A 24,808-nucleotide genomic window follows, 5' to 3' on the forward strand; every position below is an offset into this window, starting at 1 on the left:
GTTAATTAAGTCAAGGGAAAGTGTAGTCATATGTGGCTAGGTTGGCTTCATCTTGTTTTACAGAGTTCTGAACTCTGATCAGCATGTCTATCAGGAAATTCCCAGGATACCAGAAGGGAGAGTACAGATGTGTGAACACGAACTCTTCTGAATACTAGAAAAATAATACAAATTTTATCTCCTACAAGGTCTGTCACTTTTTTTTCTTTTTTTATTATTTTTTTCTGAAAAATAATACAAATTTTACCTCCTACAAGGTCTGTCACTTTTTTATCTCCTACAAGGTCTGTCACTTTTTTTCTGTCATCTACCAAAGACATAGCATCCTGTGGCCCTCTGGGAGATATATAATTTATATAATATTGCATCCACTCTAAATTACATTTCTTATAATCTGATAAGACAAGAAGCTGGCTTAAGCAAGGATGTGAGCTAAATAATTCAAAACAAGGTATATCACTTGTTACTACAAGGATTGTTTCATGGATGATAAAAGTTCAATAATTATTAATCTGGGGTACTTTTAAAAAAGGCAACCCTCCAAGATAGTTGAGTACTAGAAATACTATGATGAAAAATCCAGAGGACTGGGGGAATCAAGTGGCCAGCAGGTGAGGGTCAGGTGACTCAGCTGGAGAAGCTGGGTGAGCAGCAGAGTACAATAGAATTGTCTAGAGAAGTAACCAGGTACAAAGAGCCTGGGAGCAGACACACTTAAGGACTCTTAGCATCTGGTCCTGAAATGTCAGGGGTAAAAGCTCAAGAAGAATATGTAAAGTCATTTTGGAAGTCTGGAAGAAAGAGAGAAGTAGGTCAGCCCATGTTACATTTTACCTAGACCCAAGTCAAGATTTAAAAAGCAAATAAAATGCAGTATAATTTTCAGAAAGCTATATAGTTGGAATGATTCTGCTATCATATTAATTCAGCAAATATTTTCTTTTCCTGGCACTATATCAGACATTGGGACTGTAATAATGATAAAAACCTAAAGATGCCTGGCCTTGAGGAACTCACTGTCGGGGGGTGGCATGTGCAGAGACAACAAAGAGTGGACCTAATGGTAAGGGCTCATAGAATGGGACCAAAGCACTGCAGGGAAATTTTATAATAGTCATCAAACTAAGACGCTAATAATAGCTCATTACGTGTCATGTTTGTGGATGTGTTTGTTTTTTAAGGCAAGGAATACTGGGTAAGTTTGACCAAAAAGAAGACTCAGCAGAAACAAGGAATGAATATGATCAGAATTAGACCTGAATTGATCACTGCTGCTAATTTTTCTGATTAAGCAAGCAGGGTGCTAGCCTCTCTTGCTTCACAGATGAGTGTATCTGCTCTTTAAGATGATAGATAAGAAGTTTTGGGTCAAACTGCACTCTAAGTACCAACAAAGTCAGTTGGATCATGAATTTAGGGAGCAAAGCCCTGAAGCTGGTGGAGTCAAAAGCATAGTCCAGAGAACTTTGCCTGGGAAAGGAGCCAGAAAGATTTGTTTAGTCAGGAAACAATGAAGAGACAAATAGTAAAGAAGCGAAACCTCCAGGACAGTCAGATTTAATGACCATACCTTTTGCTTTACTAAGAATATGATAAGGATGGGGGTGGATTAGATATGGAACTAGATGCTAAAGTCTGTGAAGAATATATGCAAACAGGGTCTATTGCGTTGTTTCTTTTTTTCTCTTTTTTCTTTTAATTCCATTATAGTTAACATGCAGCATTATATTAGTTCCAGTGTCCAATATAGTGATTCAATAATTCTATACATTACTCTGTACTCATCATAAGTGTAATCTTAATCCCCTTTACCTATTTCATCCATCTTCCCTCCTACCTCTCCTCTGGTAACCATCAGTTTATTCTCTCTTGTTAGAAATCAATTTCTTGGTTTCTCTCTCTCTCTTTTTTCTTCTTTGCTCATTTGTTTGATTTCTTAAATTCCACATATGAGTGAAATCAAATGGTATTTGTCTTTCTCTTAGCATTTCACTTAGCATTATACTCTTTAGTATAGTATTATTATGTAAGTGAAGACTACCTTTATAATGACCTTCTATCCTTATAATAACCCCCAAGAATAAAGTATGGTATTACTTAGCAGCATATTGTTAGAGGCTGATATCAAGAAATACAAGAAATGAATGGCCTGTCCAGTTTGTTGAGCAAAGGGACATGGATGAAGATAGCTCCTCACTTCTATATAGGTTCTCTCCAGATTACCAATCGTGCCGGAGAACAATGCACAATCATTCTGTATTCTAGACATTTATTCTATGTCTAGAATACATATAAACATACACAACCACCTCCAACTAACCAACCAACCAAACAAAAACTTGTTGGTAGGGAAAGGACCTATTTCATTTCAGCACCATACCTTGCAGCCAGAAGTTCTCCTAGAAACATTTCAACTTTATGGACTTCATTCTTCTTCTCAGGAATGTGTTGTTTACTCTCTCCTAAGTTTTCTGTACTTAATCTTTCATCCATTTCATGGATCCATAAGTTCAGTTTTCTATGCTGATCCTCAAAGCTACAGAAAAGAAAATACTTTGTAGAAATTCTTCTGCACTCATTATGATCAATAAATTCTAATATCTGAGGTCTCGATGTCTATGGCAACTAAAAATCTCATGAATTTTCAAGTATGGAAGAAAGCCCAACAGTAAGCCCTTCCAAATTATTACTTATTTCAGTAACAAAATGAAAAATCATGGAAATTTCTCTTGAGATCCTAACACAGTCACCCTATCTTGCTGAATGGAATTCCTGGTAATCAGCTCGTAATTATCAGCAAGATTCCATTCTCATGTCAATGTGCACTTAACTTTGTGTCTTACTACAGGACTCTGAATTTGGGCCAAGGGATTAAGTATGGCAGGGGAAGCCCTGGAAAAAGAAGGGAAAGTCATTTCTGTGTCTGTATCTTACGGAGATTTGAATATGGCATAAGAACACAAGGCTCTAAGTTTTGAAAACAACATAACTTCTCTAAGAAACCTAAGTAAGAGTAAAGCAAATTACTTTGTGATCAGAAGTCATTTTGATTATACTGACATCTTTTTCTCCCTAGTTTTTTGGGGTTTTTTCTTCTAATTTTATATTTACCTCTGTTAGCATAGTTTCCTGACCAGAATCTTCATTCACAGAAATTTGGCAAGTGTTTTTTGCCATCACTCCAACCCAACAGAAGCGAACACAAATAAAAGACTTGAATAATCTAAAACCTGAGCATCCAAGTTCTCATATTTTGAGTTAATCACACAGACAAAAATACATGCATGCATGCCATTTATAATAACCAGTGAATATAATTCCTTACTTTTTCTATGTAGAAAATAAAGCCAAACAGCATCATCAGAGTCCAAGCAATTAATTATTGTCCTAGTATAAACCTGTACTTAAGGCTGAAGCTTATTATAATTTAAACACAGTTTCAAATAGTATTTGTTCACTCACAATGTCTCTTTTCAAAGTCTTTGAAAACATATCCTGTGTATGATGGAGTCTACACTTTTCAAAACAACCTACCTCCCAAGTTCTAAAGCACAGTCTTGAAGAGTCTGCTTGTCTTTAAGGCATTGTTTCAGAAATGCTTGAAATTCCTCATTAGCCTTTATAATTTTTTCCTGAATGCTGCCAACAATTTGCTTAGACACATGAGCATACAAAGTCTGTCCTTCCTGAGTCACAGCATCAAGCTTGCTCTGCCCATCACTGATTGAGTCCAAAATGTTCTGTTTCAAGAAATAAAGGTGGCATAGAATATTCACTATTACTCAGAGACCTGGAGCATGGGAGCACTGATTATAATTTTAGTTGAGATAGTAGAGCAAGAGAAGAAAGACAGAGCCTAGAGGCAGAAAGTCTTTAAAAAGGCCCAAGTGAAAATATACAACTAGATAGAATCCAGCTCATAATCGAACACGGTACCAGCCAGTCATTGGAACCACTGACTGCAGACTAAACTGTGAACAAGGCCAGCCTGCAAAGAAAGGTGTTCTCATCAAGGTATTTCTCTTAGCTTCGCTCCATTCTCACTGACCCAGCCCAGGCTATACTTCTTCACACATTAGTGTGACGTCCTCTAACTGGTTAGCTGCTTGCACCCCTCTTCCTCTTCTGATCCACCTTGTACACAAAGTTCTCCCTTCAGGTCCCTTCTTTTCTTGGTAAAGAGCCATGCTCATGCATATGATCTTTCATATTTTTAAAAAATAATACTTAATGCAGTGCTTTGTTCAGATGAGCTACTTGAAAAACTTGTCCAAAACTCAATTTGAGCCAATCACTTCTGAATTCTACTTCACAAGGGTTTTTTTCCTTCTTGAAGTCATATATTTGTCAGTCAGTAAAACTTGTAAAACCTATATTATCTATTACTTTGAGTATATCCTAGCTCCAAATTTAGAATGTAGGTTATTAAAAATTATAAGCATGTCTTCCTTTTAAAACTCTTCCACAATAGTGATATGAAATAGAATCATTTATGTTTTTACTGCTAGAAAAATTAAAACTAGGTTTAGTTTTGGATGAATTCCAAAGAATGGTCAATAGGCTAAAAGAGAGAAGAACAAGATCAAGAAATTCTGTAGCTCTGACTTATTTTCTCAACTTACTTTTCATATTGCTTATCTCCTTACAATTCAAGGAATCTAATTCTATTAGAGAAGAAGAAAAGTTTGAATAAAATAAGATCTGTAGAAGAAGATGATTTAGGTCTGACCTGAAGGCACAGGAGTGCAGTTTAGGGAAGAAGGAAAAGCATTGCCAGCTCTCATACCTGAAGATGATGGAGCTTTGCCTCTAGAACTTTGCTGTCGCCAGTTCTGTCAGATGATTCTTTTGCTGCTGCCTTTATTCCAGAAAACCACTCTTGGAATTCCTGCATAGACTCTTTTGAAAATAATGAAAATGAGAAATACATCCAGAACATTCAATGAGTTTCTAGGATTACCACAGTGAATTAATTCTGGCCTTCAGCTCACTGCATGTTGCCTTACAGAATGTTCCAGAAAGAAAATAACAAGAACAACAATAATATTAATAGAATATATTACAACATGATCTATAACTATGACTGTTCGGGGCAGAATGGAGAAATTATCTCAGGGAAAAGGCTGAAAAGAAATTTGTATTCCTGAAATATCTGATTTCCCATTGTGTTTCTTTCTCTTGGTAAAGAAAGAAAATTGCCTGAATATGGAAGAGAGTGAAGGAAGAAAGGCTGTAGGGGTGTTTGTTAAAGCCATTTTTATGGCAAAGGAAGGAAACATCTCCTCTCCCAACCTGACAGACCATCATTCTGCATCTTCATCAGGGCAGAGGCACAGCTGTGTGGAAGCCGAGTTAGGGACACGAGACTGGCATAGCTCTCCTGGACTATACAGCTGCTGCTGTTTCATGGTGTCTCCTGGTTTCCAAGCTTACTGTGTTGCTTCATCACAGGAGTGGAAGTAATTTTCCACAAAAATGAGCTAAATGTAGAAAATCCCGATAAAACTCGGAATCCTCAATATGGTGGATTTCTACTTGCTTGGGGAGAAAGAGGAAGAAATCAGCTCATGATGGGAGTCCAAACACAGTCCTTTCACTGCCCAAATTTCAACACACAAATGAATTTAAAATAATATTCTTAATAATATTCTTCTGTAGAGTATTTCCAACTATTGCTGGCAGTTTCTAGGCAGCATTTGGTTTGGATTCTTTCTTATAAACAAACGATTCATGCTAAGCCCTGTCAGAGCTCACCATTGAAGTGCTTCTCCAGAGAATCCTGAAGGCTGGCCTGTGTTTTGGAGCACAACTGGCTCACAGCTTCCTGGTTCTTTATAAGCCCGGTCAGGGCACTCCCCAGGCTCTCCAACTCAACAGAGTGGTACTTTCGGCACAAGCTGTTGAGATTTTCTTGGGTGGAGCTGATGTTGCTTTGCTGACTCTGAAGTTCCTTTTGTATTTCCTACAGAATAAAAGAATGTCATGAAAGATATTCATCACATTCAAGGGAAAATAACCCTCTACCTCACTATGGTACTTCTTTAGAAACTTATCTTGTTGAAATCCACTCAGTAATGCATGTATTTTTGTGGGATTTTTTTTTTTTCTAGTATAATAGATCTGTGTTGACTCTTTCAGAGTTTTGCCCAGTTCTCCTCAGGAACAACTGCAAACAGCTGTTCAAAGGTACTAGGATTTGGGCTATAGTCTAGGATTCCAAGCAACTAAATATGTTCTTAGGGATTCCCAGCCCATAATATTGGGTTTAGTTGATTAGAAACTATTAATGGAGTCTCTGCCTAAGTTCACATTCTTTGATGGGTTTCTTGGGCTTTGTTTTAGGGTCATGGGTCTCACCAAAATACCATTAGTTACTTTTTAAAATTTAAGTACAGTAAGAAAATATGCTAAAGACAACAGATCACATATGTTGAAGAGTCAAATCAACTCACAAGCTTTATAGACAGTTGATCAGGAACATTATCTCTACAGACAGATGACATAGTAGTAGAATATTGTTTCTCAACTGTTTTTTTTTTTAAATATATCCTTCTCTAGATAAAAGCAGGCATAGCCACCAATAAAAATAATTAAGAAATAAAAAAAGTATTTGGCACTCAAATGTGAAAATTCATGGAAATTCAAACAGGTGTTCTATAAGCTCTACCCATTTACTAAAAAATATATGAATATGCATAGCTTATGAGCAGGTCCTACAGTAATACATACTTTCTGTTTTTAGATTATTAACCTTCTATTTCCTACTACCTGCAATCATTTCTTCATCTGTTGACTTACTTTGCTGTATCCAATATCATGAATTAGTCAGGCTGGGGTTAATATAGGTAACTGAGAGCAAAGGTTTTATTTTTATTCCAGTCACCACAAAATAGGAAAACCAGTATTACCATTGGAAGTATAAATGCTTAATGATAGATAATTACCTACCTTTACTTTTTTCAGCCCTTCCCATGTCTCAGTCTGGGCACAGTTCATCAATGATTCTTCTACTTTTGTCAGCCAGCTTGTTATGTCATTAATAGATTTCTCCACCTGTGTACTCTGAGCAGTGAAATCTTTCAAGGTTCCTTTTGCTTCTTCAGTAATTTCTTTGGCATGCTCCAGTTTCTGCCTTAGGTCTGCTTCTACAAACTAAACATGAAGTAGGATTTCATTAAAATCTGTGAAGACCAAAACACTCATTGAGTAGGAATTCTGTTCATGTGCAGCTTAACAGAAAAACAAAACAAAACATAAGCCTAACCATGGATGTTAATTCAACTTTTCTAAGAAGGGGAATCAGCAGGCACAAGTGGTCAAACATTGTAAGTGATGGGAAACTAGAAAGAGTAAGGATTACAGTTGACACTGGATGTTGAAGTGGCATTCTGATTGATGGTCCAAGGAATCACACTTCCAAAGCAGAGCTCAACCTACACGGAGTTACCAAGTTGGGGACCAAAACCTGCTCTTACTTCTTCCTGGGAAACACTCATTTCATGCCCTGATGTAACCACTGCTTTGAATACCACTGTAGGATTTTATCTTGAAGCAATTTTATTTTTGTATCCCACTTTAAAGTATTCAGTGAGGCTACTTCTCTCCTCCCAAACGATCTGTTTTGGGAGGGCTCCTGACTTCTCTGGCCCTATAGATAATAAAAGGACTTATAATCAAGATAAATTGCAAAATGGTTTCAATTCCACAGTTAAAACATCTAGACCCATTTAATAATCAACACATTGAACTTAAAGTTAAGGCTTTTTTCTTACCCCTAGCTCAGATCTGCTATAAACAGGAAGCCCATCTGAAGAAAAGGGCCAGGTGCCTTTTTCTCTTTCTTCACTTTACTTCTATTCCCCCACGTTTTCCAGCTTCTGACCTCTACAGGCTTGGACAAGCAGGAGGTGGGTGAGGGGCTTTGAAATTTTGACAACTGTTGTGAGCTGGCATCCAACTGTTGTGAGCTGGCATCCAAGCTGTTCCAAGGCTGGATGATGGTTCCCATTCTCTCCTGTTACACAACTTAATCTGCGGGGTTTTCTGAGACTCCCCTTACTGCTGGGACCTCCCATTGACACTGCCTAGATGCAAGCTATGTACTCCTCTTTCTCCTTCCACAGCCTGTGGACAGCTCTGTATCTTGCTGCTGAGGCCTGTTCCTCCCCCAGAAAGCCTTCTGAGATAATCACACAGAGATGCTTTCTCCTTGCTTTTCTTCTGATAATTCACTTCTTGACGGGGCGGAGGGGCGGGGGGGTGTCACACTCTGGCATTCACATCAGATGATTCTAAGATACACACCACTCAACACAATTACTTCTCTTTTGGCAAATACACCAAGAGTTAGCCAGCCTGTCTTTCACCCATAAGATCTTTTGGGGGAGTTAGATAGTAACTTCAGAGTCCACTAACTGCAGGGGCATGTGTTATTTTTTCCAGATGGTACCACTAAAGCTTTTTTCCTTATTTTAAGGTAAAGAACAGGTGTCCCAACACTTTTTTGTTGAGTGTGTGTGTGTGTGTGGGGGGGGGTGTAAGAAGGCAGAATATAACAGTAGCTCTCTCCCAAAACCCTGTCTCCATCTTAACTCTGCAAAAGTCTACCTGTTGCTCATTTATATTGTGGCACAAGCAACATGCATAAGCACTCCTTTTTAGTTTTCTCTGCAATTAGCACCTTTTGTCTCTTCTTGCTTCAGGTGAACTTCTAACATTCTGGTCCATGCATATCATTCACTGATGATATTAAGTGACAGATATACAGTCTCTGGTCAAAGCAAATGTAGAATCAAGCAAGATAGATGGGTAAGCAAGAAGCAGTAGGTAAAGGACAAAGGCACAACAGGAAGAAGGAAAATGCAGAGAAAATCCATGAGGGCAGCAACAAATTCACAGGTTAAGGTAAGGCAGTAAAACATTTAGCCTGGAGCCTTTAGTGCTGCTGCCAAAAGGCCCCCTATGCTGGCTGCTCCTAGAGCTCCCTCACTGACCTAGCCCAGGCTTCCTGGTCAGAGCTGGTCTACCCCAGTCTCCCTCCTGTTCTCTGGGGATCTGTGACACCCATGAAGCCCTGAAAAGAGGTCTGCAATGGCAGACTCAATCACTGAGTAAATGAATTAGGAAAATATCAATATTCATAAATGTGGTTTCTGGTGTGGTCCAGACATAAAATGGTCCATATGAGGCAAGCTAGATGATACTACTGCCAAAATTTAGTAAGGAAAAGGGGAACTTATCTTATTTTAATATTTGTGTTAGATATATGCTATTAATACTAGCACAAGGAATTCTAAAGATGTTAATGTTTTAACATCCATATATGGTAAGATCCACATGTTTGCTTGAAATTATGATGATGACAATGAAAATACATATATATAACAGATAACATTTGTTTATTGTTATTATATATCAATGATATTAGAGATTATACTTGAGACAGAGTCAGTATACAGTAGTTGTTACTAACCTGATTGAGTACTTACCTGAAGGTCTGGTGGTGTTTCTGGATTTTTAGTTAATTCTTTAAGATCATTAACTTTGCAGTGAAGTTCTTCCAGTCTCAATGCTTTGTTTTTAACTTCAGACTGCCAAAATAAAAGAAAGAGAAAAAGCATAACTAGTCCAAACATTGTCATATTACATTTGGCACTTAATAATTTCAAGAATTAACCCAACTTTAAGCCAGGCTTTAAAAAAAAAAAATCTCTGATTTTCTGGAAAAATGTCATCATCAACTTTTACTTTGAATGTTAGGGAGTATGCAGAACTTTCTTCACATCCTCTTTTATTGGAAAAAAAATCTGGAAAGAATTAAACACTAACTAAAAAGTCTTGAGTAAGTGGGAATTTACAGTAACTGTCATCTACTCATTAGCATTAATAGCACTGGCTCCCATGGCAGAATTAAGTTTTGAGGAAGTATTTCAAAGCAAATATATGTCAAGAGTGCCTCACTATATGTAGACTATATGTAATACATCAGAAATGTTTCAAATAAAAACATAAAATACTTGTATTTTAAATAAATACCTTTTTATTTTTTTGCCTTCCTATTTTTTATTATTTTGCACCAACACTAACACAAAACAAAGAAAAAATAGGCAAAGAATCATTACTAAACAAATTAGATGCTTGTAAATTGCATGGTTTTTTGGGGGCCACAAAGGAACATTTGATAGAGTATCCTTCTCATCTTAAATACAGCATTTTGGTGCTTTGTGGACACTAACAGACCTCCTGATGCCTTCAATCCAGAAAGTAATTTACTTACCCAGTGAGCCATGATGAACTAACTGTCAGGCCCACTGGCTTTCTCCAGGAGCAGGCTGAGCAATTAAAGAATTACACCTTCACCCTTATACACTTTACTTTTGAATTGCAACAGCAGTTGCAAGGGCAACAGGGCTCAATCTAGGCTGCTAACTTTATTAGTTGCTATGTCACAAAGATAGTCGGTAACATTAAAAAACCCACCTTTGTGAGTGACTGAACCTGTATATGAATGTGGGACTGATGCCCTTTGGTTTCCTGGATCCCAGAGGTCAGTAGTGGAAGGTCCCGCATGCTGATTAAACAATCAGCTCTACCCTGACTTGTAGTATTTACCACCATTTTGCATTATACCACAATGTCACCACACACAGTTTGGAAGCACTGCACTACAGCACAGCATCCTACATTTCACCATGCAGATTTAACAGATACCAACAACTCAAGAGCCTAGATAATAGTTGTATGTAGAGCTTAAATTAAAAGTGATAAGTTTTAAGTATTTATTAGCTTAATTTTTAATATAATTTGATTGTGAACTAATTTATAATTTGATTTTCAATAATGGTTGTGGTTAACACTGGTTTGCAAACTTCTTTAAAATTTACCAATTGACTTTTGAAAGCTAACCCTATTCCAGGGCACACCACTATTTTGAGCTGGAATGTTAACAATATCAAAGATAACTTAAGAAACTGCAGTATTAAAAAAAAAAAAAAAAGAAAGAAACTGCAGTATTGGTCTCCTGATTGCATTTTCAGTCTGGCTAATTTCCTTTACTTCTGTTTTCCCTTAGAAATAGGCGTTTGATTTAAAAATCACCAGAAAGTTCTTTGGGTCAAAGCTAGACAACACAAGTATACAGTTGATTCACCTACATTTTTTCCGACTGCAGCCATTCATTACCTACATGTTGTGTTCCATTTGTGTGCTGGGCACAGTACCCAGCACCCAGACATGCAATGGTGAATAGTCTCTGCCTTCATAGAGAGTAGTGTTTATAGGCTTTATGAAACTTGTCTTCTCTTATCACCATTTCCTCTTACCTTACTTCATTTTTCATCCTAGCCTAAACTAGGACTGCACATTTTACATACATAGTGTAATGTGAATAAAGTAGATGCCACAAGGGTAGGGGCTTTGTCTGTTTTACTGTTTATTCTCAGTGTCTAAAATAGTGCCTGACATATTTTAGATGCTTATTAAGAATCTGATGAGTGAATAAACAAGTGAATGCAATAAATGAAAATAAAAAGTTTAAAATAAACTGGTGACTAGAACTTTAAAAGGCCACTTTCTGAGGAAGCCTGTCATATTCCAATCTCCAGTTTTCTCCCATTTCTGAAGAGGAAGTGGGAGAACCCAGTACCTAAGATAAGTGTTCAGCATATGGTAAATACTCAATAGACATCTTGCTTGAATGAAAGAAAAATCACCTGTAAATATTACTAAATTATAAAAACCTTCAATTTGGTTTTCCAGTAGGAAGGTGCCATAGTCTCAGATGAATGGAAAATGGAAAAATACAGATTTCATGGGCTTTTACTTTTTTCACTAATATCTTAAGTACAGAGTCCCAACTAAGAAGTGATAAAAATAGGAAAAAAATCCTTATCCGTTGCCTATTCAGCTTTCAGGTAAATAACAAAAGATAGTTAAAACTTCTGTAATGTTCATATGTGTCTCTGAAAGAAAAAACAAACTGTACAAGAAGGACACAACTTTCCTGTATTCTGGTCAATGAGCTCACAAGCTCACCAAGGTAGATGTAGTCAATTTACCTCAAATTCTTTAAGGAATTCTTCTGCTCTGAGGCTGTTATTCAGATTGCTGATGCTTTCCGCCAGCCGCGGAACAGAACTGTTGCACCACCCATCGATCTCATCTTTACTTGAAAGTACATCAGCCCAAATGGTCAGGCTTACCCTCAGTCTATCCATGTTTTCCTCAATTTTCTCTGATATCTGGGATAGAAAACAGAAGCCATAGCATCATTAATCCAAAGTATGAAGATGCTCCTTATCCCACCAAAGTACTAATTATGTCAATGCTGCCTTAATCAAAAAATTATATTCTGACTGAAAAACAAAGTTTTACAAATATTATTGCAAGGGAATCAGTGCACTTGACTCAAACAAATGCTAATGATTACTTAATTTGTTTTTGTCATTTAGAGAGTTGACTGAACTTCTGAGACATCTGATTTTCATTTGTAAATTGGGAAACAAAGAATAGGTCTATTGGAGTCAACTTCTACAGGATAGAGGTCCATCTAAGGAAGTAATGTGTTTATCTTTGAAAGTAACATAATAAGCACTTTTATTTGTAATGCTGAAATATAAAAATGGACATTAATTAGACTTGAACATATTTATCGAGTAAATAAATACAACAGACAGCAACCAACTTTATATGTTTAAACTAAAGAATTATTGCTTAATACTCTTCCTATAGTAAGAATGTTCTTCTAAAAATGGGGGCAGGTAAGGTTTTCTGCAGTCCCCAAATTATTTGATTACATTACACAATTATCAATGTCTAACTTTAGTAATTCAGCTTAAGTAGTTAAAGCTTAAGTAATGCACTGTAGGTTAATAGAAGGACAACAGAATCACTGGATTTTTGAGCTGGAAGCTACATAAAATATGTATGAGTTGAGATGGAGAGTTCTAGAGAGATCAAGTGACTTGTTCTATTGTCACAAAACCAGTAAATGACAGAGCAAGAACTAAAACCCAAGGATATAAACTACAAGTCTGATGCTTTTCAATGCAAAATTATAGTTTGTTATTCTAAATTATGATACATTATAGTTTAATATTTTGTAGGATATTTATAAATTATCCTTCAGTATTTATCCATAATCCCAGAGTTTTGAGAAAAAAATTAAAGTTATAAATTTGTTTTCATTAAAGCTACCAAGTGCAATTCTAGAAAATCTGCCACTGTTTTGTTTGTTTTTTTTTTCTAAGAGTGGGGGGGAGGGGCAGAAGGAGAGGGAGAGAGATACTTAAGCAGGCTCCATGCTCAGCATGGAAATCAACTTTGGGCTCGATCTCACAAACTGAGGTCATGACCTGGGCGGAAATCGAGTTGGACACTTAGCTGACTGAACCATCCAAGTGCCCTCAAAAAATCTTCCACTAAGTTTTAACAAAATAAAGCAAATAATTTTTTTTTTTTTTTACTAATTCTAAACTTTAGGTGAATACTGTTTTTCTTCAAAATATTTTGCATGTAGCATTAAAAGTTAAAAATGTAATTCCATCCCTGAATAATCCTTTGCCCAAAATTATGATTGACAAATGTGAGTATTTGAATGGTTCGTACAACCCAGGGGATTATCTTACATCCAGCCATCTGTCCACAGTGCTCTCCATGTCTGTTTTCACCAAGATGAAATCACTACTGTGGATTTTTTTCAGCTCAAATAACAACTGTTTTCCTTTACTGGTAAAGTTATCCAATTCTTTCTGTTTATTACACATTTCATTCTTGGCAGTTTCATGCTGTGGACATAAATGTTTCCTTAATTAATAAAATAATCAGTGATAAGTCAGACATTCAAAACCATTTGACTGAGAATTTAATTCACAGTTGACTTTATGTAGAGTTGGTCAGCAGAATTTTTTACATCTATATGCACTGACAAGAGTTGTACAGAGAATCATTGTATGTGAAAATCAGATCTACTAAGTAGTCTACTACAATAAAATAGTTTTGAATTATTACCTTGGACAAAGCCCATTTAAGATCCTCCTGGTCTTTTATAGTAGTTCTAGTTGCAATCACATTGCTGGCATTTTCTAGGACTTTAGATACAGCTGACTTCAAGTTCTGATATTCCCTCATTAAGTCAATAAGTCCACAGCATTGACCCTGGCTATAGTAATTAAAGAAAAGGTATCATTTATTATCATGTATGAAAGTAAAGGGTTCCTTATCATTGGACCTGATATGTCACTACATAAATATATTCATAGATGGATGCTGGAATCAAGAAGAAACCATATTTCTACCTAGAAGTCAAGAGTTCTGGTCAAACCAACTTAACTCTAATGTCCAAATTGTTCTCCATGAGTAAAGAATGCAGTCATTAAAGCAAAATCTGTGACCTCAATGACAAGAAAAAAATATATGTTCTTGACAACTAAAACTTCTGTAGATGCCAACAAATTTTTGTTTTTCAATTTTTTTCATTACTTTATTACATCATAATGGTGTGTATTAAGGGGAGGCAAAAAAACAAAAACAAAACCAAACCCCAAACCAAAATAGATGGTTTTTGTTTATAAGTGTAAAATGCCTCTGAGCAAGCAATTGTACACATAGTAATTTTTCCAGAATAAAAGATGTGCCCTAAGATTTAAGTAAAATTATATTCTTTATACTAATATTTATAACAAGAGAAAAAATAGAAGTAACCCAAATGTTAAAAATACACTAATAATTGAATAAATTCTGATACCTTCTTATAATTGAATACTACTGTACAATCTCTAACAAAGCACAATTTAGGAGAATGTTCAATAACATGGCATAAAATCTTATAAGATGGTTAAATTTTTAAAAGCTTACATTAATAATCTATAGTGTGCAATAAAAACTTATGTACACACAAAAAATTGAATGTGAATGTTTATAGATGGTTTTTTATAGTCATCCAAACTGGAAAGAACTCAAATATTCATCAACTGGTGAATGAATAAACTGTGGTATGCCTATTAAATGGAATATTATCTGACTATAAAAAAGAATGGACTTTATTAATACACATAGCAATGCACATTGTGCTGAGTAAAAGAATTTATTTACCCAAGTGCAGTAAAAACTTATGCACACAAAAAAATTGAATGTGAATGTTTATAGATGCTTTATTTATAATCATCCAAACTGGAAAGAATCCATTTGTATGTGATTCTGAAAAGACAATACTACAGAGACAGAAAATTGATCAAGGTTGCCAGGGACTGGGAGTGGGGGAGAGACTGACTACAATGAGATAGAGGGGAATTTTTTTTCAGGTGGTGGAATGATCATATGAGATTATAGTTATAATAGTTACTCATATAATGTGTGTGTAGTCATAAACTGCATGTGTGTTAAACTCATACAGTTTAAGAGCATATACTAACGAGGATGAATTTTACCATTTGTAAACGTATCTTAATTACAAACAAGTACAACAAAACAAAAAAAGAAAATCGAAGGTTAAGATTCTCATGGTAGCACTTTATAATTTTTGACAGCTTCTGCTTTCAAGCACTGAATTACACCTATCATTGTCATCTCAACTTCTTCAACAAAATTCTGCAGGACTAAATTTCTAATGTACTAAAGGGACACAGAATACCTAAGATGGCAAAAGATATTCAATTCTTGATCACACTGATGCAAATCAACAGATAACAGCCCAATGCCACAAAAAAGAAAGTTGAAAAAAAAAAAAGAGAGAGGTTTTTTACTTACTTTTCATGAATGAGTTTTTTTGTATCATCCCAGGTGACCTCCAAGCGGTTTACCTCTCTGTCGACTTCAGATGCAAAGGCTACGTCTTTCTGAGCAATTTGTTTAGCTTTGTCTTTCAACCAACATAGCTCATGCTCATGAGAATTCAATTCATCTTCTAACTGATTAAAGACTCTCAGTCTGTGAATTAAAATGTTATTTTATTATTAATTTACTAAAGGTAAGGACTAATATTTCTTCTCCATTAAAGCATACCTATAGATATCTAGAAAAACTCTTAACACAGAAATTAAGTTAATATATATCAATTGTGAAAGACACCTTTAAAATGAACTTTGCAGAACTCAGACTATACCTTGGGGAACATTTAAAGTCATTTTCACTATTGATCTTCAACTTTCTATGAAGTTTGTATTCTTTTTCTATTTTGCTTTCATGATATATGACTTTTAAGACTGGGGCTGAGCTTGTAGACAAATCAGATGAGTACTTATTACAAGACCTTTGGTAAAAAATCCTTCTGTGTCCTGAGGTCCAACTCATGTAAAATAATAATATTTCAGGGTACAGTTGTTTCACTTAAAATAATAGCTTTAGGGTAGCCCTGGTGGTGCAGTGGTTTAGCGCTGTCTGAAGCCCGGGGTGTGATCCTGGAGACCCAGGGTCGAGTCCCACGTCAGGCTCCCTGCATGTAGCCTGCTTCTCCCTCTGCCTATGTCTCTGCCTCTTCTCTCTCTCTGAATAAATAAATAAATAAATAAATAAATAAATAAATAAATAAATAAATCTTTAAAAAAAACTTAAAATAATAGCTTTATTTTTGGTCCTTAATATATTAATATTGGAATACTTGTAAAAGGTGGTCATATAGAGGCAGCCATGGACTCATACATTCTTGCATTTTAGTATATAGTGCTATAGAGTTATAAAGTGAGTGTACATGCATTATTCCATTTCATTAAAAAAAAAAAAAGTGGTTAAGAGGATGCATTATCATTACCTGCAGCTTCCAAGAAGACAGGCGATTTGCCCAAGATCGCACAGTGAAGCATAAGTATGGGGGGAGTTTAATAACTATATCAACTGAGGGCAACATTTTCCAAAACCTCTGTGTGATGTTGGAGTTTTAGTGTTAGAGATATTGATATGGCTCTTGAACCCGACCTGGGCCTTCTTCTCTAGCAACTTTAGGATTTCTTGTCTGCTTGGCTTAAGCAGGCCAGAGAGGGCTATGCCATTCTGCAGCACCAATCCTAGTGCTGACTTCCTGGATAAGCTGTTTGCTCCTTTGCCATGTTGGCTTCTCTTTTTGTCTTTACTCCAGAGGCTGTTTTTCCTTCTCAGATCTTACTCTTTTTTGTAAGTTTACTGTTAAACTAGTCAACCTCACACTTATCATGCATGTAACCTCAAGAGCCATTATTATCTAACTGTAAGCCTTTGCTAAATGCTTGATTCAATTAAAAGGAAGCAAATCACAATGGTCTTGGCATGGTCAACACAATCCTTATCAATTATGGACACTTTGGTATGAGTGCATTTCAGCTGTTTATTTGTCCCTGAAAAAAATGGAAGACAAATGACCCTGAGAACATAAATGGGGAGAAAGTTCTATGAAGGAGGAAAAATAAGACTGAGAAGAAGGTTATAGTATTAGAGGAAAAAAATTACTTCCAAAATTACTGCAGGAAAATACCACTGCCCCCTTAGGTTCTCTATTAAACTCACCTGACAAAACCAAAATTTAAGCAGTTTAAATTCACTTGTCTGCCTTTTCCACATCTCTAAGCAGTTACAGGTAGTTGCTGAAAACTACTCTGCCAAGCTGATTGGTTTCACTTTAAGTGAAGGAATAGGGAACTCAAATGGCAGCTTTCTCATCTTAACAAGCTCCAGAGGTATCATTTCCATTTCTTCTCTATAAAAGAACCATTTATACCATTTTCTCTCTGCCAATATCCTGTTACTCTCATCTAATGAGCTTATTCAGTCTTTCTGAGGGGCTGGCAGCCACCGGGAAGAACTCCCTCATATTTTCACCACCAGGACTAAAAAGCTACTTGGATCACTCCCTCTCTCTTCTGCTTTCATTCTTACTACAGAAGATGGGGACCTTCTCCTAAAAGCTAACCGTTGCTTAAAAATAGATAATATGCTCTACCGTTTGTTATAAACAAGATCTTAGAGAGGCTTATATAGACAGAGCCCTTAGGAAAATCTTTAAGGAAACCAAAGAAATTTTAGTACTTCGCAGGAGGCCTATTAGTCACTAATTTTATCCTCAAAATATTAAAGGAAGTTGCTGTGACACTGTTCAAATGTTGCATAAAGGTTAATTCTAGAACAAATAAAAAAAAATAGAACAACCGGCTCCAGCCATTTCTTTCTACCTCTGCTGAAGAGCTTGGCGGGTAAGCTCCTTCAGCCTCTCTTTGTCTGTCCTTTCTTCAATGTCCTCAATGCTTTTCAGCAACTCCTCCTTCTGGTCTTGGAATGCTTTCTTCAGTACTGCTAGGGCATCTGCTTCGCTCTGCTTTATTCCCAGAAGGTTCTGGATTCTCTCTAATTCAGAACAGAGGTGATCAGCTGTAGTTCTGCAGGAAGTCCTTTGCTCCGAGCTTCCACTTTTAAGATGGTATTGAGCTTTAGCAAGAACGCTGTCGAGGCTGATGGCCACAGATTCTAATGATTTAGCATCTTGAATTGCATGATTTAAGTCCTTCTCCAATAAATCAGTCTGTTTCCTATTCATACTGTTGGTTGCTTCCACTGTGTGTCTCAGCCGGTGGAGAACCCCCGACAGCGAGACATGGCTCTGTAGGAATTCAGCCAACTGGGCCAGGGCAAGCTGCCGCCTTTCCACCACCTGGCTGGCCTCCTCGAACAGCTGGAAGCAGTCCTCTGCCTTGCCCTGGAGGAGGGGGAGGCTCTCAGCTCGAACCAGAGCACCCAGCTTCACCAAGTGATCCTGCAGACTCTGCAATTCTCCCTTTTTACTCTCTACTTCTGCTGCGTGGTCCTGGAAGGGAAGAGTGAGTTACTGAGTCCTCAGATACACTGTGGCTAATAACACAGACATATTCACTATTTGTGATGTCAAGATAGTTTTCAATGCAGTGGATGGTATAGGATTTAAAGGTCATCTATGGGGAATCTTTTAGAAATGTTCCTAAAATTTCCTGTTTTCTCATCTGTATGTTTCACATAAAGCACAACCATGATTTGGAACTAATTCATTGCATGGAAAAGAATGTCTTCATGAATAGAAATTGTAAAAGGAAATTTTATATAAATATAAATATATGTATGCATAATTTAGAAGATTTAAAATATATATGTATACATGTATAATATATATGTGTGTATATATATATAGTAGAACTATACATGCAAGTGTAGTACATGTAGTATATATATTAGTATATATAGAAAGTATACTAGAACTATACATGCAAGTGTATAATTCCAGTATATATACCATGCAATATATGTAAAAACTATATTATAGTATATATAATAATGGCATATATATAGTCAAAAAGCAAATCATATATATATAGTCAAAAAGCAAATCATATATATATATATATATATATATATATATATATATAGTCAAAAAGAAAATCATAGGCCCAAAATGGAGTCACTTAGGTAGGTCATGTCACCAAACTGATGTTTCATACCTAACCTAATTGCAGTTTCAGACTCCTCTGGAAATAGAGTGTTAACTTGTCAGGAATTTTTTGGTCAGTACCCATGAGGTAATCTGTCACATTGGTTCTCTTCTCCCCCATGACTCCCCAACCCAAGGAAGATGAGGTAATTTACAGGATAAGACCCCCTGCTCTTACTCATAAGGGAAAGGGACCTTGCCTGAAAGGATCCTTTCTTTCTTTTCCTAATAACTTCCTTGCCCCACTCTTCTTCCGATGAAAACCTTCCATTTTATACAACTCCTCTGAGCTCTTTTCTATTTGATTATTCACAAATCGCTTAGTAAAGCCAATTAGATCTTCAAACATAGTTAAATTTTTGTTTTTTAAGAATACTATATATAAAATAACAATACCATATATTATATATAACTATATAAGATATTGAAGTTTGAAAGATTCTAAATATATATACAATAAAGTTAATTCTAACAGAGCTTCTAGGAAAGGAGTGTAGGAATAGATGGGCATTAGCTTCTCTTCAGAGGCAGTGGGTGAAACAGACAAAAGCACAAGTTTAAGCAGCCTTCCTTAAAGAAACAAAGGGGAACTCATTGAGAGTGTTGTATAGGAAATTTGACTTGCTCACAATAAATCATGTTTGAAATCTCTAAGAGCATTGCTAACAAGCTCAGCATGGTACCCATTAAAGAGAAATTAACACCTATCTTAATCTTGACCACAATGGCCTTAATATCTGTCTCTGCTTGACTATTAAACTTTAGAAAGCTTCTTGGAGCATTTACTTCAAAAAATTTACAAACTAATTCTCTGCCCTTTTGAGATGTAAATCTTTTTAAAAGCTTTTTTTCTTTTTAAAGATTTTATTTATATATTCATGAGAGACATGGGGGGGTGGGGGGGCAGAGACACAGGCCTAGGGAGAGGCAGGCTCCATGCAGGGAGCCCAACATGGGACTGGATCCCGGGTCTCCAGGGCCATGCCCTGGGCTGAAGGTGGCGCTAAACCACTGAGCCACCCGGGCTGCCCCTTTTTAAAAGCTTCTGTATAGTTACAACACAAGTATATGTTTCTCAAGGACACGTGAGTTAACCTTTTGAAACCAACACGTGAGTTAACAAATGCTTGATTTTACCCTAAGAAAACTGGTTGACCTGACTGATTGATGAGCTTGGTTGGGCAAGTTGAATGAGCATGATAAGCTAAGACTAGAACAACCTGGGAAGAATCCTTGCGGTTGCATAGAAGGGATCAAAAATGAGTAACTCCTGTGACAACACACCCCATGTGTAAGCAAATTGTGCTTACACTGCCACTTAATGAACAGGTGACCCATGACAAGACACAATTTCTGAATGCCCATGGTCAAAAAGAAGGACACCTCCCTTTTTTCCTCTATCTAATCAGCATATTCGATTCAACCTACATAGCCATGACATCCTCACTCCTTATCCTTAAATGCACCCAACCCCAACCCTTTGGAGAGACATATCTGAAATAGTCTCTTATCTCCTTTCTTTGTAAGAAATCCTAACCCTTTGCAAAAGACCGGTGTTATGGTATTCGGTTTTCCATTGCAGGAGGGCAAATGAACTCTTTCCAGTTTGGTAACACGTTTGAAATATAATCCTGAAGGAAGATAGTGCTCCCATCTCCCTTGTCTCTTTTAGAGGATAGGAGCCTAATTTCAATGGGCATCTTGCTCCAAGTTGTAAAACTACTTGAGGTCGTAAAAATATAAGAAAATACTATTCTTTTCCGTAAAACCAATTAGCAAATTCAGCACAGAGTGAACACTCCATAAATATTAAATGTTTTATCATTAAATATTGTAATAAGTTTATTGTGGAGCTTATCTCCAACCACTCCAATACTTAATATCTGATTTTTTAAATGTTTTTTTATGCCAGGATAGATATTACACATAATTTATAATTAAAGAAAATAAATCATGAATTTTAAATAATTTTCAAGCTAAACAGTAATTCAGTAAACCTGTAAAGCACTGGAATTCGGTATTCATTTTCAGCACTGGAGCAAAACAAACCAGAAAGCTTAAAAATGAACATTCTCCTCACTTTGCCCTAAGAAATCATTTGCTCCATTTTGAAGAAATAGTGTCTATATTCAGTTGCCTATTTTATCTGAAGTGGCTTTATCTGCTTAATTTATCTGCATAACACATTGCCAGGACCCATATGTTCAATTATTAAAACATTTGCATATGAATGCAAGGGTAAACTGGTCCCCATAGTTGGTTATTTTCTTAAATGCTTTTCTTTGTAATTCAAGAGCTCTGTTTGATGAATAAATTCTCTGATCTTAAAAGTATGTGCTTTACCTTGTGCCGAGTAAATGCTGCTTGATGGTCTGTTATGCTAATCTCCGAAGTAGATTGTAATTCACTAAGAAACAGCTTAATCCAGACAGAAAGGGAAAGCAACAGTTCATCAAACTGCTGGTGTTCAGCGACCACAGACTGAAGAAAAGCAATCCTATGGAGAGAAAGGTGTTAAAGTTAAAATGTCTCACAAATGAACAAAGAAAGTTAATGAGACATTTTTACAATAAGCCTAATCGAGTGCAAAAGTGACATTGTCATACACGGACAAACCAAAATTTTTTGTTTTCCACTTATCAAATGCTTTCTACTTCTCAAGCTCTCAGTTTTCCACATCTCACTTAACATCACCACCGTCCCTGAGGTGGGCCTACAAGCCATTCTTCATGCCTCTAGTTCTTTTTTTTTTTTTTCTTTAAGATTTATTTATTTATTCATGAGAGACACACACACAGAGAGGGAGGCAGAGACACAGGCAGAGTGAGAAGCAGGCTACATGAGGGGAGCCCGATGTAGGACTTGATCCCAGACACTGGGATCATGCCCTGAGCCGAAGGCAGACGCCCAACCACTAAAACACTCAGGTGTCCCCATGCCTCCAGTTCTTGACCACCACGTCTAATCTGTGCATACCATGCACCCCAACACACACAACACAGTGTGTCAGCACCCCCACTACAGATATTTATTCTATGCTCTTCTCTCCATTTCCACAAGCCTCCGGGGTCTAAATTGCTTCATCTCTTGCCTGGCCTCCTCAATGACATCCTTCCTACTACCACTGTCTCTACAATTCACTCTCTAGGTAAGAGCCAGGAATAATTTTAATGTAATCAGAACATTGTGAAGCTTAAACCTGGAGGTAAATTTCCTTATTCCACAAAAGCAGGCAAACTCCACAAGTCCTTACTGCAATCTGTGAGGGACCCCACATAATCAACTTGTCTTATCTCATCTGATACAGTGCTGCTCCACACTACCATCGCCTCTGTTGAGAAATACCATGGGAAGCAAAATTTTAATTACCATTTTTCTCCTGTACACAAATAGCTTTGGCAAAAATAATACAAACATGAGCAACCTTACCCTCTTCAATATTTGTCAATCACTTTGATCATCTGCCCAAATGGTAAGACAAAAATTTTAGACTGAGGTTCATCAGAAATGCTAATTTTTGAACACTTTGAGGTTTTTCTTCTTTCTTTGTTTTATATTTTAATTCCAGTATAGTTAACATACAGTGTTATGTTAGTTTCAGGTGTACAAAATAGTGATTCAACAACTCTACACATTATCCAGTGCTCATCACAAGAAGTTTACTCTCAATCCTTTTCACTTATTTCACCCCTCTCCCCCCACCTTCCCTCTAGTCACCATCAGTGTGTTCTCAAGAGTCTGTTTTTTGGTTTGTCTCTTTTTTTCTTTGCTCATTTGTTTTGCTTCTTAAATTCCATATATGAGTGAAATACTGAAATCATATGATATTTGTCTTTCTCTTATATTCTCTAGATTCATTCATGTTGTTGCAAATGGCAAGGTTTCATTCTTTTTATGGCTGAGTAATATTCCATTGTATATATGTAATTCATTTCTTTTTCATCTGTTCATCTATTGATGGACCTTGGGCTGCCTCCGTAATTTGGCTACCGTAAATAATGCTGCAATAAACATAGGGGTGCATACATCTTTTCAAATTAGTGTTTTTGTATTCTTTGTGTAATTACTCAATTGCGCAATTACTAGATCATACAATTCCATTTTAATTTTTTTTTTTTTGAGGAACCTGCATACTGTTTTCCACAGTGGCTGCACCAGTCTGCATCCTCACTGACAGTACACAAGGGTGCCTTTTTCTCCACATCCTGGCCAACACTTGTTTCTTGTGTTTTTGATTTAAGCCATTCTGACAGGTGTGAGAGGATATCTCATTGTGGTTTTGAATTGCATTTCCCTGATGATGCATGAGGTTGAGCATCTTTTTATGTATCTATTGACCATCCATATGTATTCTTTGGAGAAATGTCTGTTCATGTCATCTGCTCGTTTTTAAGTTGGATTATTTGTTTTTTGGGTGCTGGGTTGTAAAAGTTCTTTACATATTTTGAATACTGACCCTTTTTTTAATTGAATACTATCCCTTTATTGGATATGTCATTTACAAATATCTTCTCCCATTCAGTAGGTTGTCTTTTAGTTTTGTTGGTTGTTTTCTTTGCCATAGCACTTTTATTTTTTAAATGACAAAGTAATTTCTTTCCCTTCTATACTTATCTGATTATCTGAATATCTTGGCTACATAAAAGCAAATAAAAACTCTGCTTTCTTAAATTTATATGCTCACCACTTAAAAAATGAATGATATAAATATTTTTTAAATCCAACCTTTTGCTAATTATCTGTGGCAAATCTCTCCATCTTTCATCCAACTGTTCCAAATGTAGTTTCATCATTTTCACATCATCTTTGGAGGCCACAGAGAATAGTGATTCCTTCAATTGCAAAAGGTTGCTGTAGACTGAGGCCTGGGATACAACTTCATTTTGCAGTGCCTAAGAAAAGCAGAATACATTATAGATCTCAAGCTGGGATGATTGACTAGGAAGGATCATGTGACACAAGTAGTTGCTGTCCAAAGGCTTTGCATTCTTGCAAAACAGAGGTCACTGGGACCAGGCTTAAAGAGAGTTTTTATTACTTGATTTAGAATGGATCTGCTTCACCTTTAATGAAACATTTAAAATACTACTGAAACCTTAATTAGTTTTCAAGAATCTGAGTTCTATTAATTTAGGCAACTTTAGAAGCTGTAGAATTTCTTTCAAGATTAAGAAACTGTGTGGGTAAAGAGAATCAAGAAAAGCTATTGCTAAAGAGAAATAATGCATATCTAACAATAATAGAGATGCAACTCTGGGTACCAGAAATGTGGTGTCCTTCTTCATTTAAAGACTATATTAGGCCAAACTGGGGAACTTAAGGGCTCTTCATTTGTTTTCATGCAACAGAATGACTTATTTTTAATCAGGCAATGAACCTGTAAGGTGCTGT

The 24,808-nt window shown here is 36.4% G+C and overlaps 1 protein-coding gene across 16 annotated transcripts in view; it reads right to left on the minus strand.

The window, feature by feature from the left end:
* Positions 1-24,808, minus strand: part of SYNE1 (spectrin repeat containing nuclear envelope protein 1) — a 450,580-nt gene that overhangs the window by 232,017 nt on the left and 193,755 nt on the right. For all 16 annotated transcript variants that reach the window (XM_041744182.1, XM_041744178.1, XM_041744179.1 and 13 more), the window contains 13 exons: positions 24,143-24,309; positions 21,761-21,914; positions 18,135-18,763; positions 15,745-15,924; positions 14,008-14,158; positions 13,626-13,784; positions 12,057-12,239; positions 9,489-9,590; positions 6,949-7,152; positions 5,755-5,962; positions 4,787-4,899; positions 3,535-3,740; positions 2,381-2,536 (listed from right to left, as the gene is read on the minus strand). In XM_041744182.1, coding sequence (XP_041600116.1) covers positions 2,381-2,536; positions 3,535-3,740; positions 4,787-4,899; positions 5,755-5,962; positions 6,949-7,152; positions 9,489-9,590; positions 12,057-12,239; positions 13,626-13,784; positions 14,008-14,158; positions 15,745-15,924; positions 18,135-18,763; positions 21,761-21,914; positions 24,143-24,309 — 2,612 coding nt within the window. The remainder of the gene's footprint in view (positions 1-2,380; positions 2,537-3,534; positions 3,741-4,786; positions 4,900-5,754; positions 5,963-6,948; positions 7,153-9,488; positions 9,591-12,056; positions 12,240-13,625; positions 13,785-14,007; positions 14,159-15,744; positions 15,925-18,134; positions 18,764-21,760; positions 21,915-24,142; positions 24,310-24,808) is intronic.

This window comes from Vulpes lagopus, chromosome 2, assembly GCF_018345385.1.
Source record: "Vulpes lagopus strain Blue_001 chromosome 2, ASM1834538v1, whole genome shotgun sequence".
In the NCBI taxonomy this organism is placed as follows: domain Eukaryota; kingdom Metazoa; phylum Chordata; class Mammalia; order Carnivora; family Canidae; genus Vulpes; species Vulpes lagopus.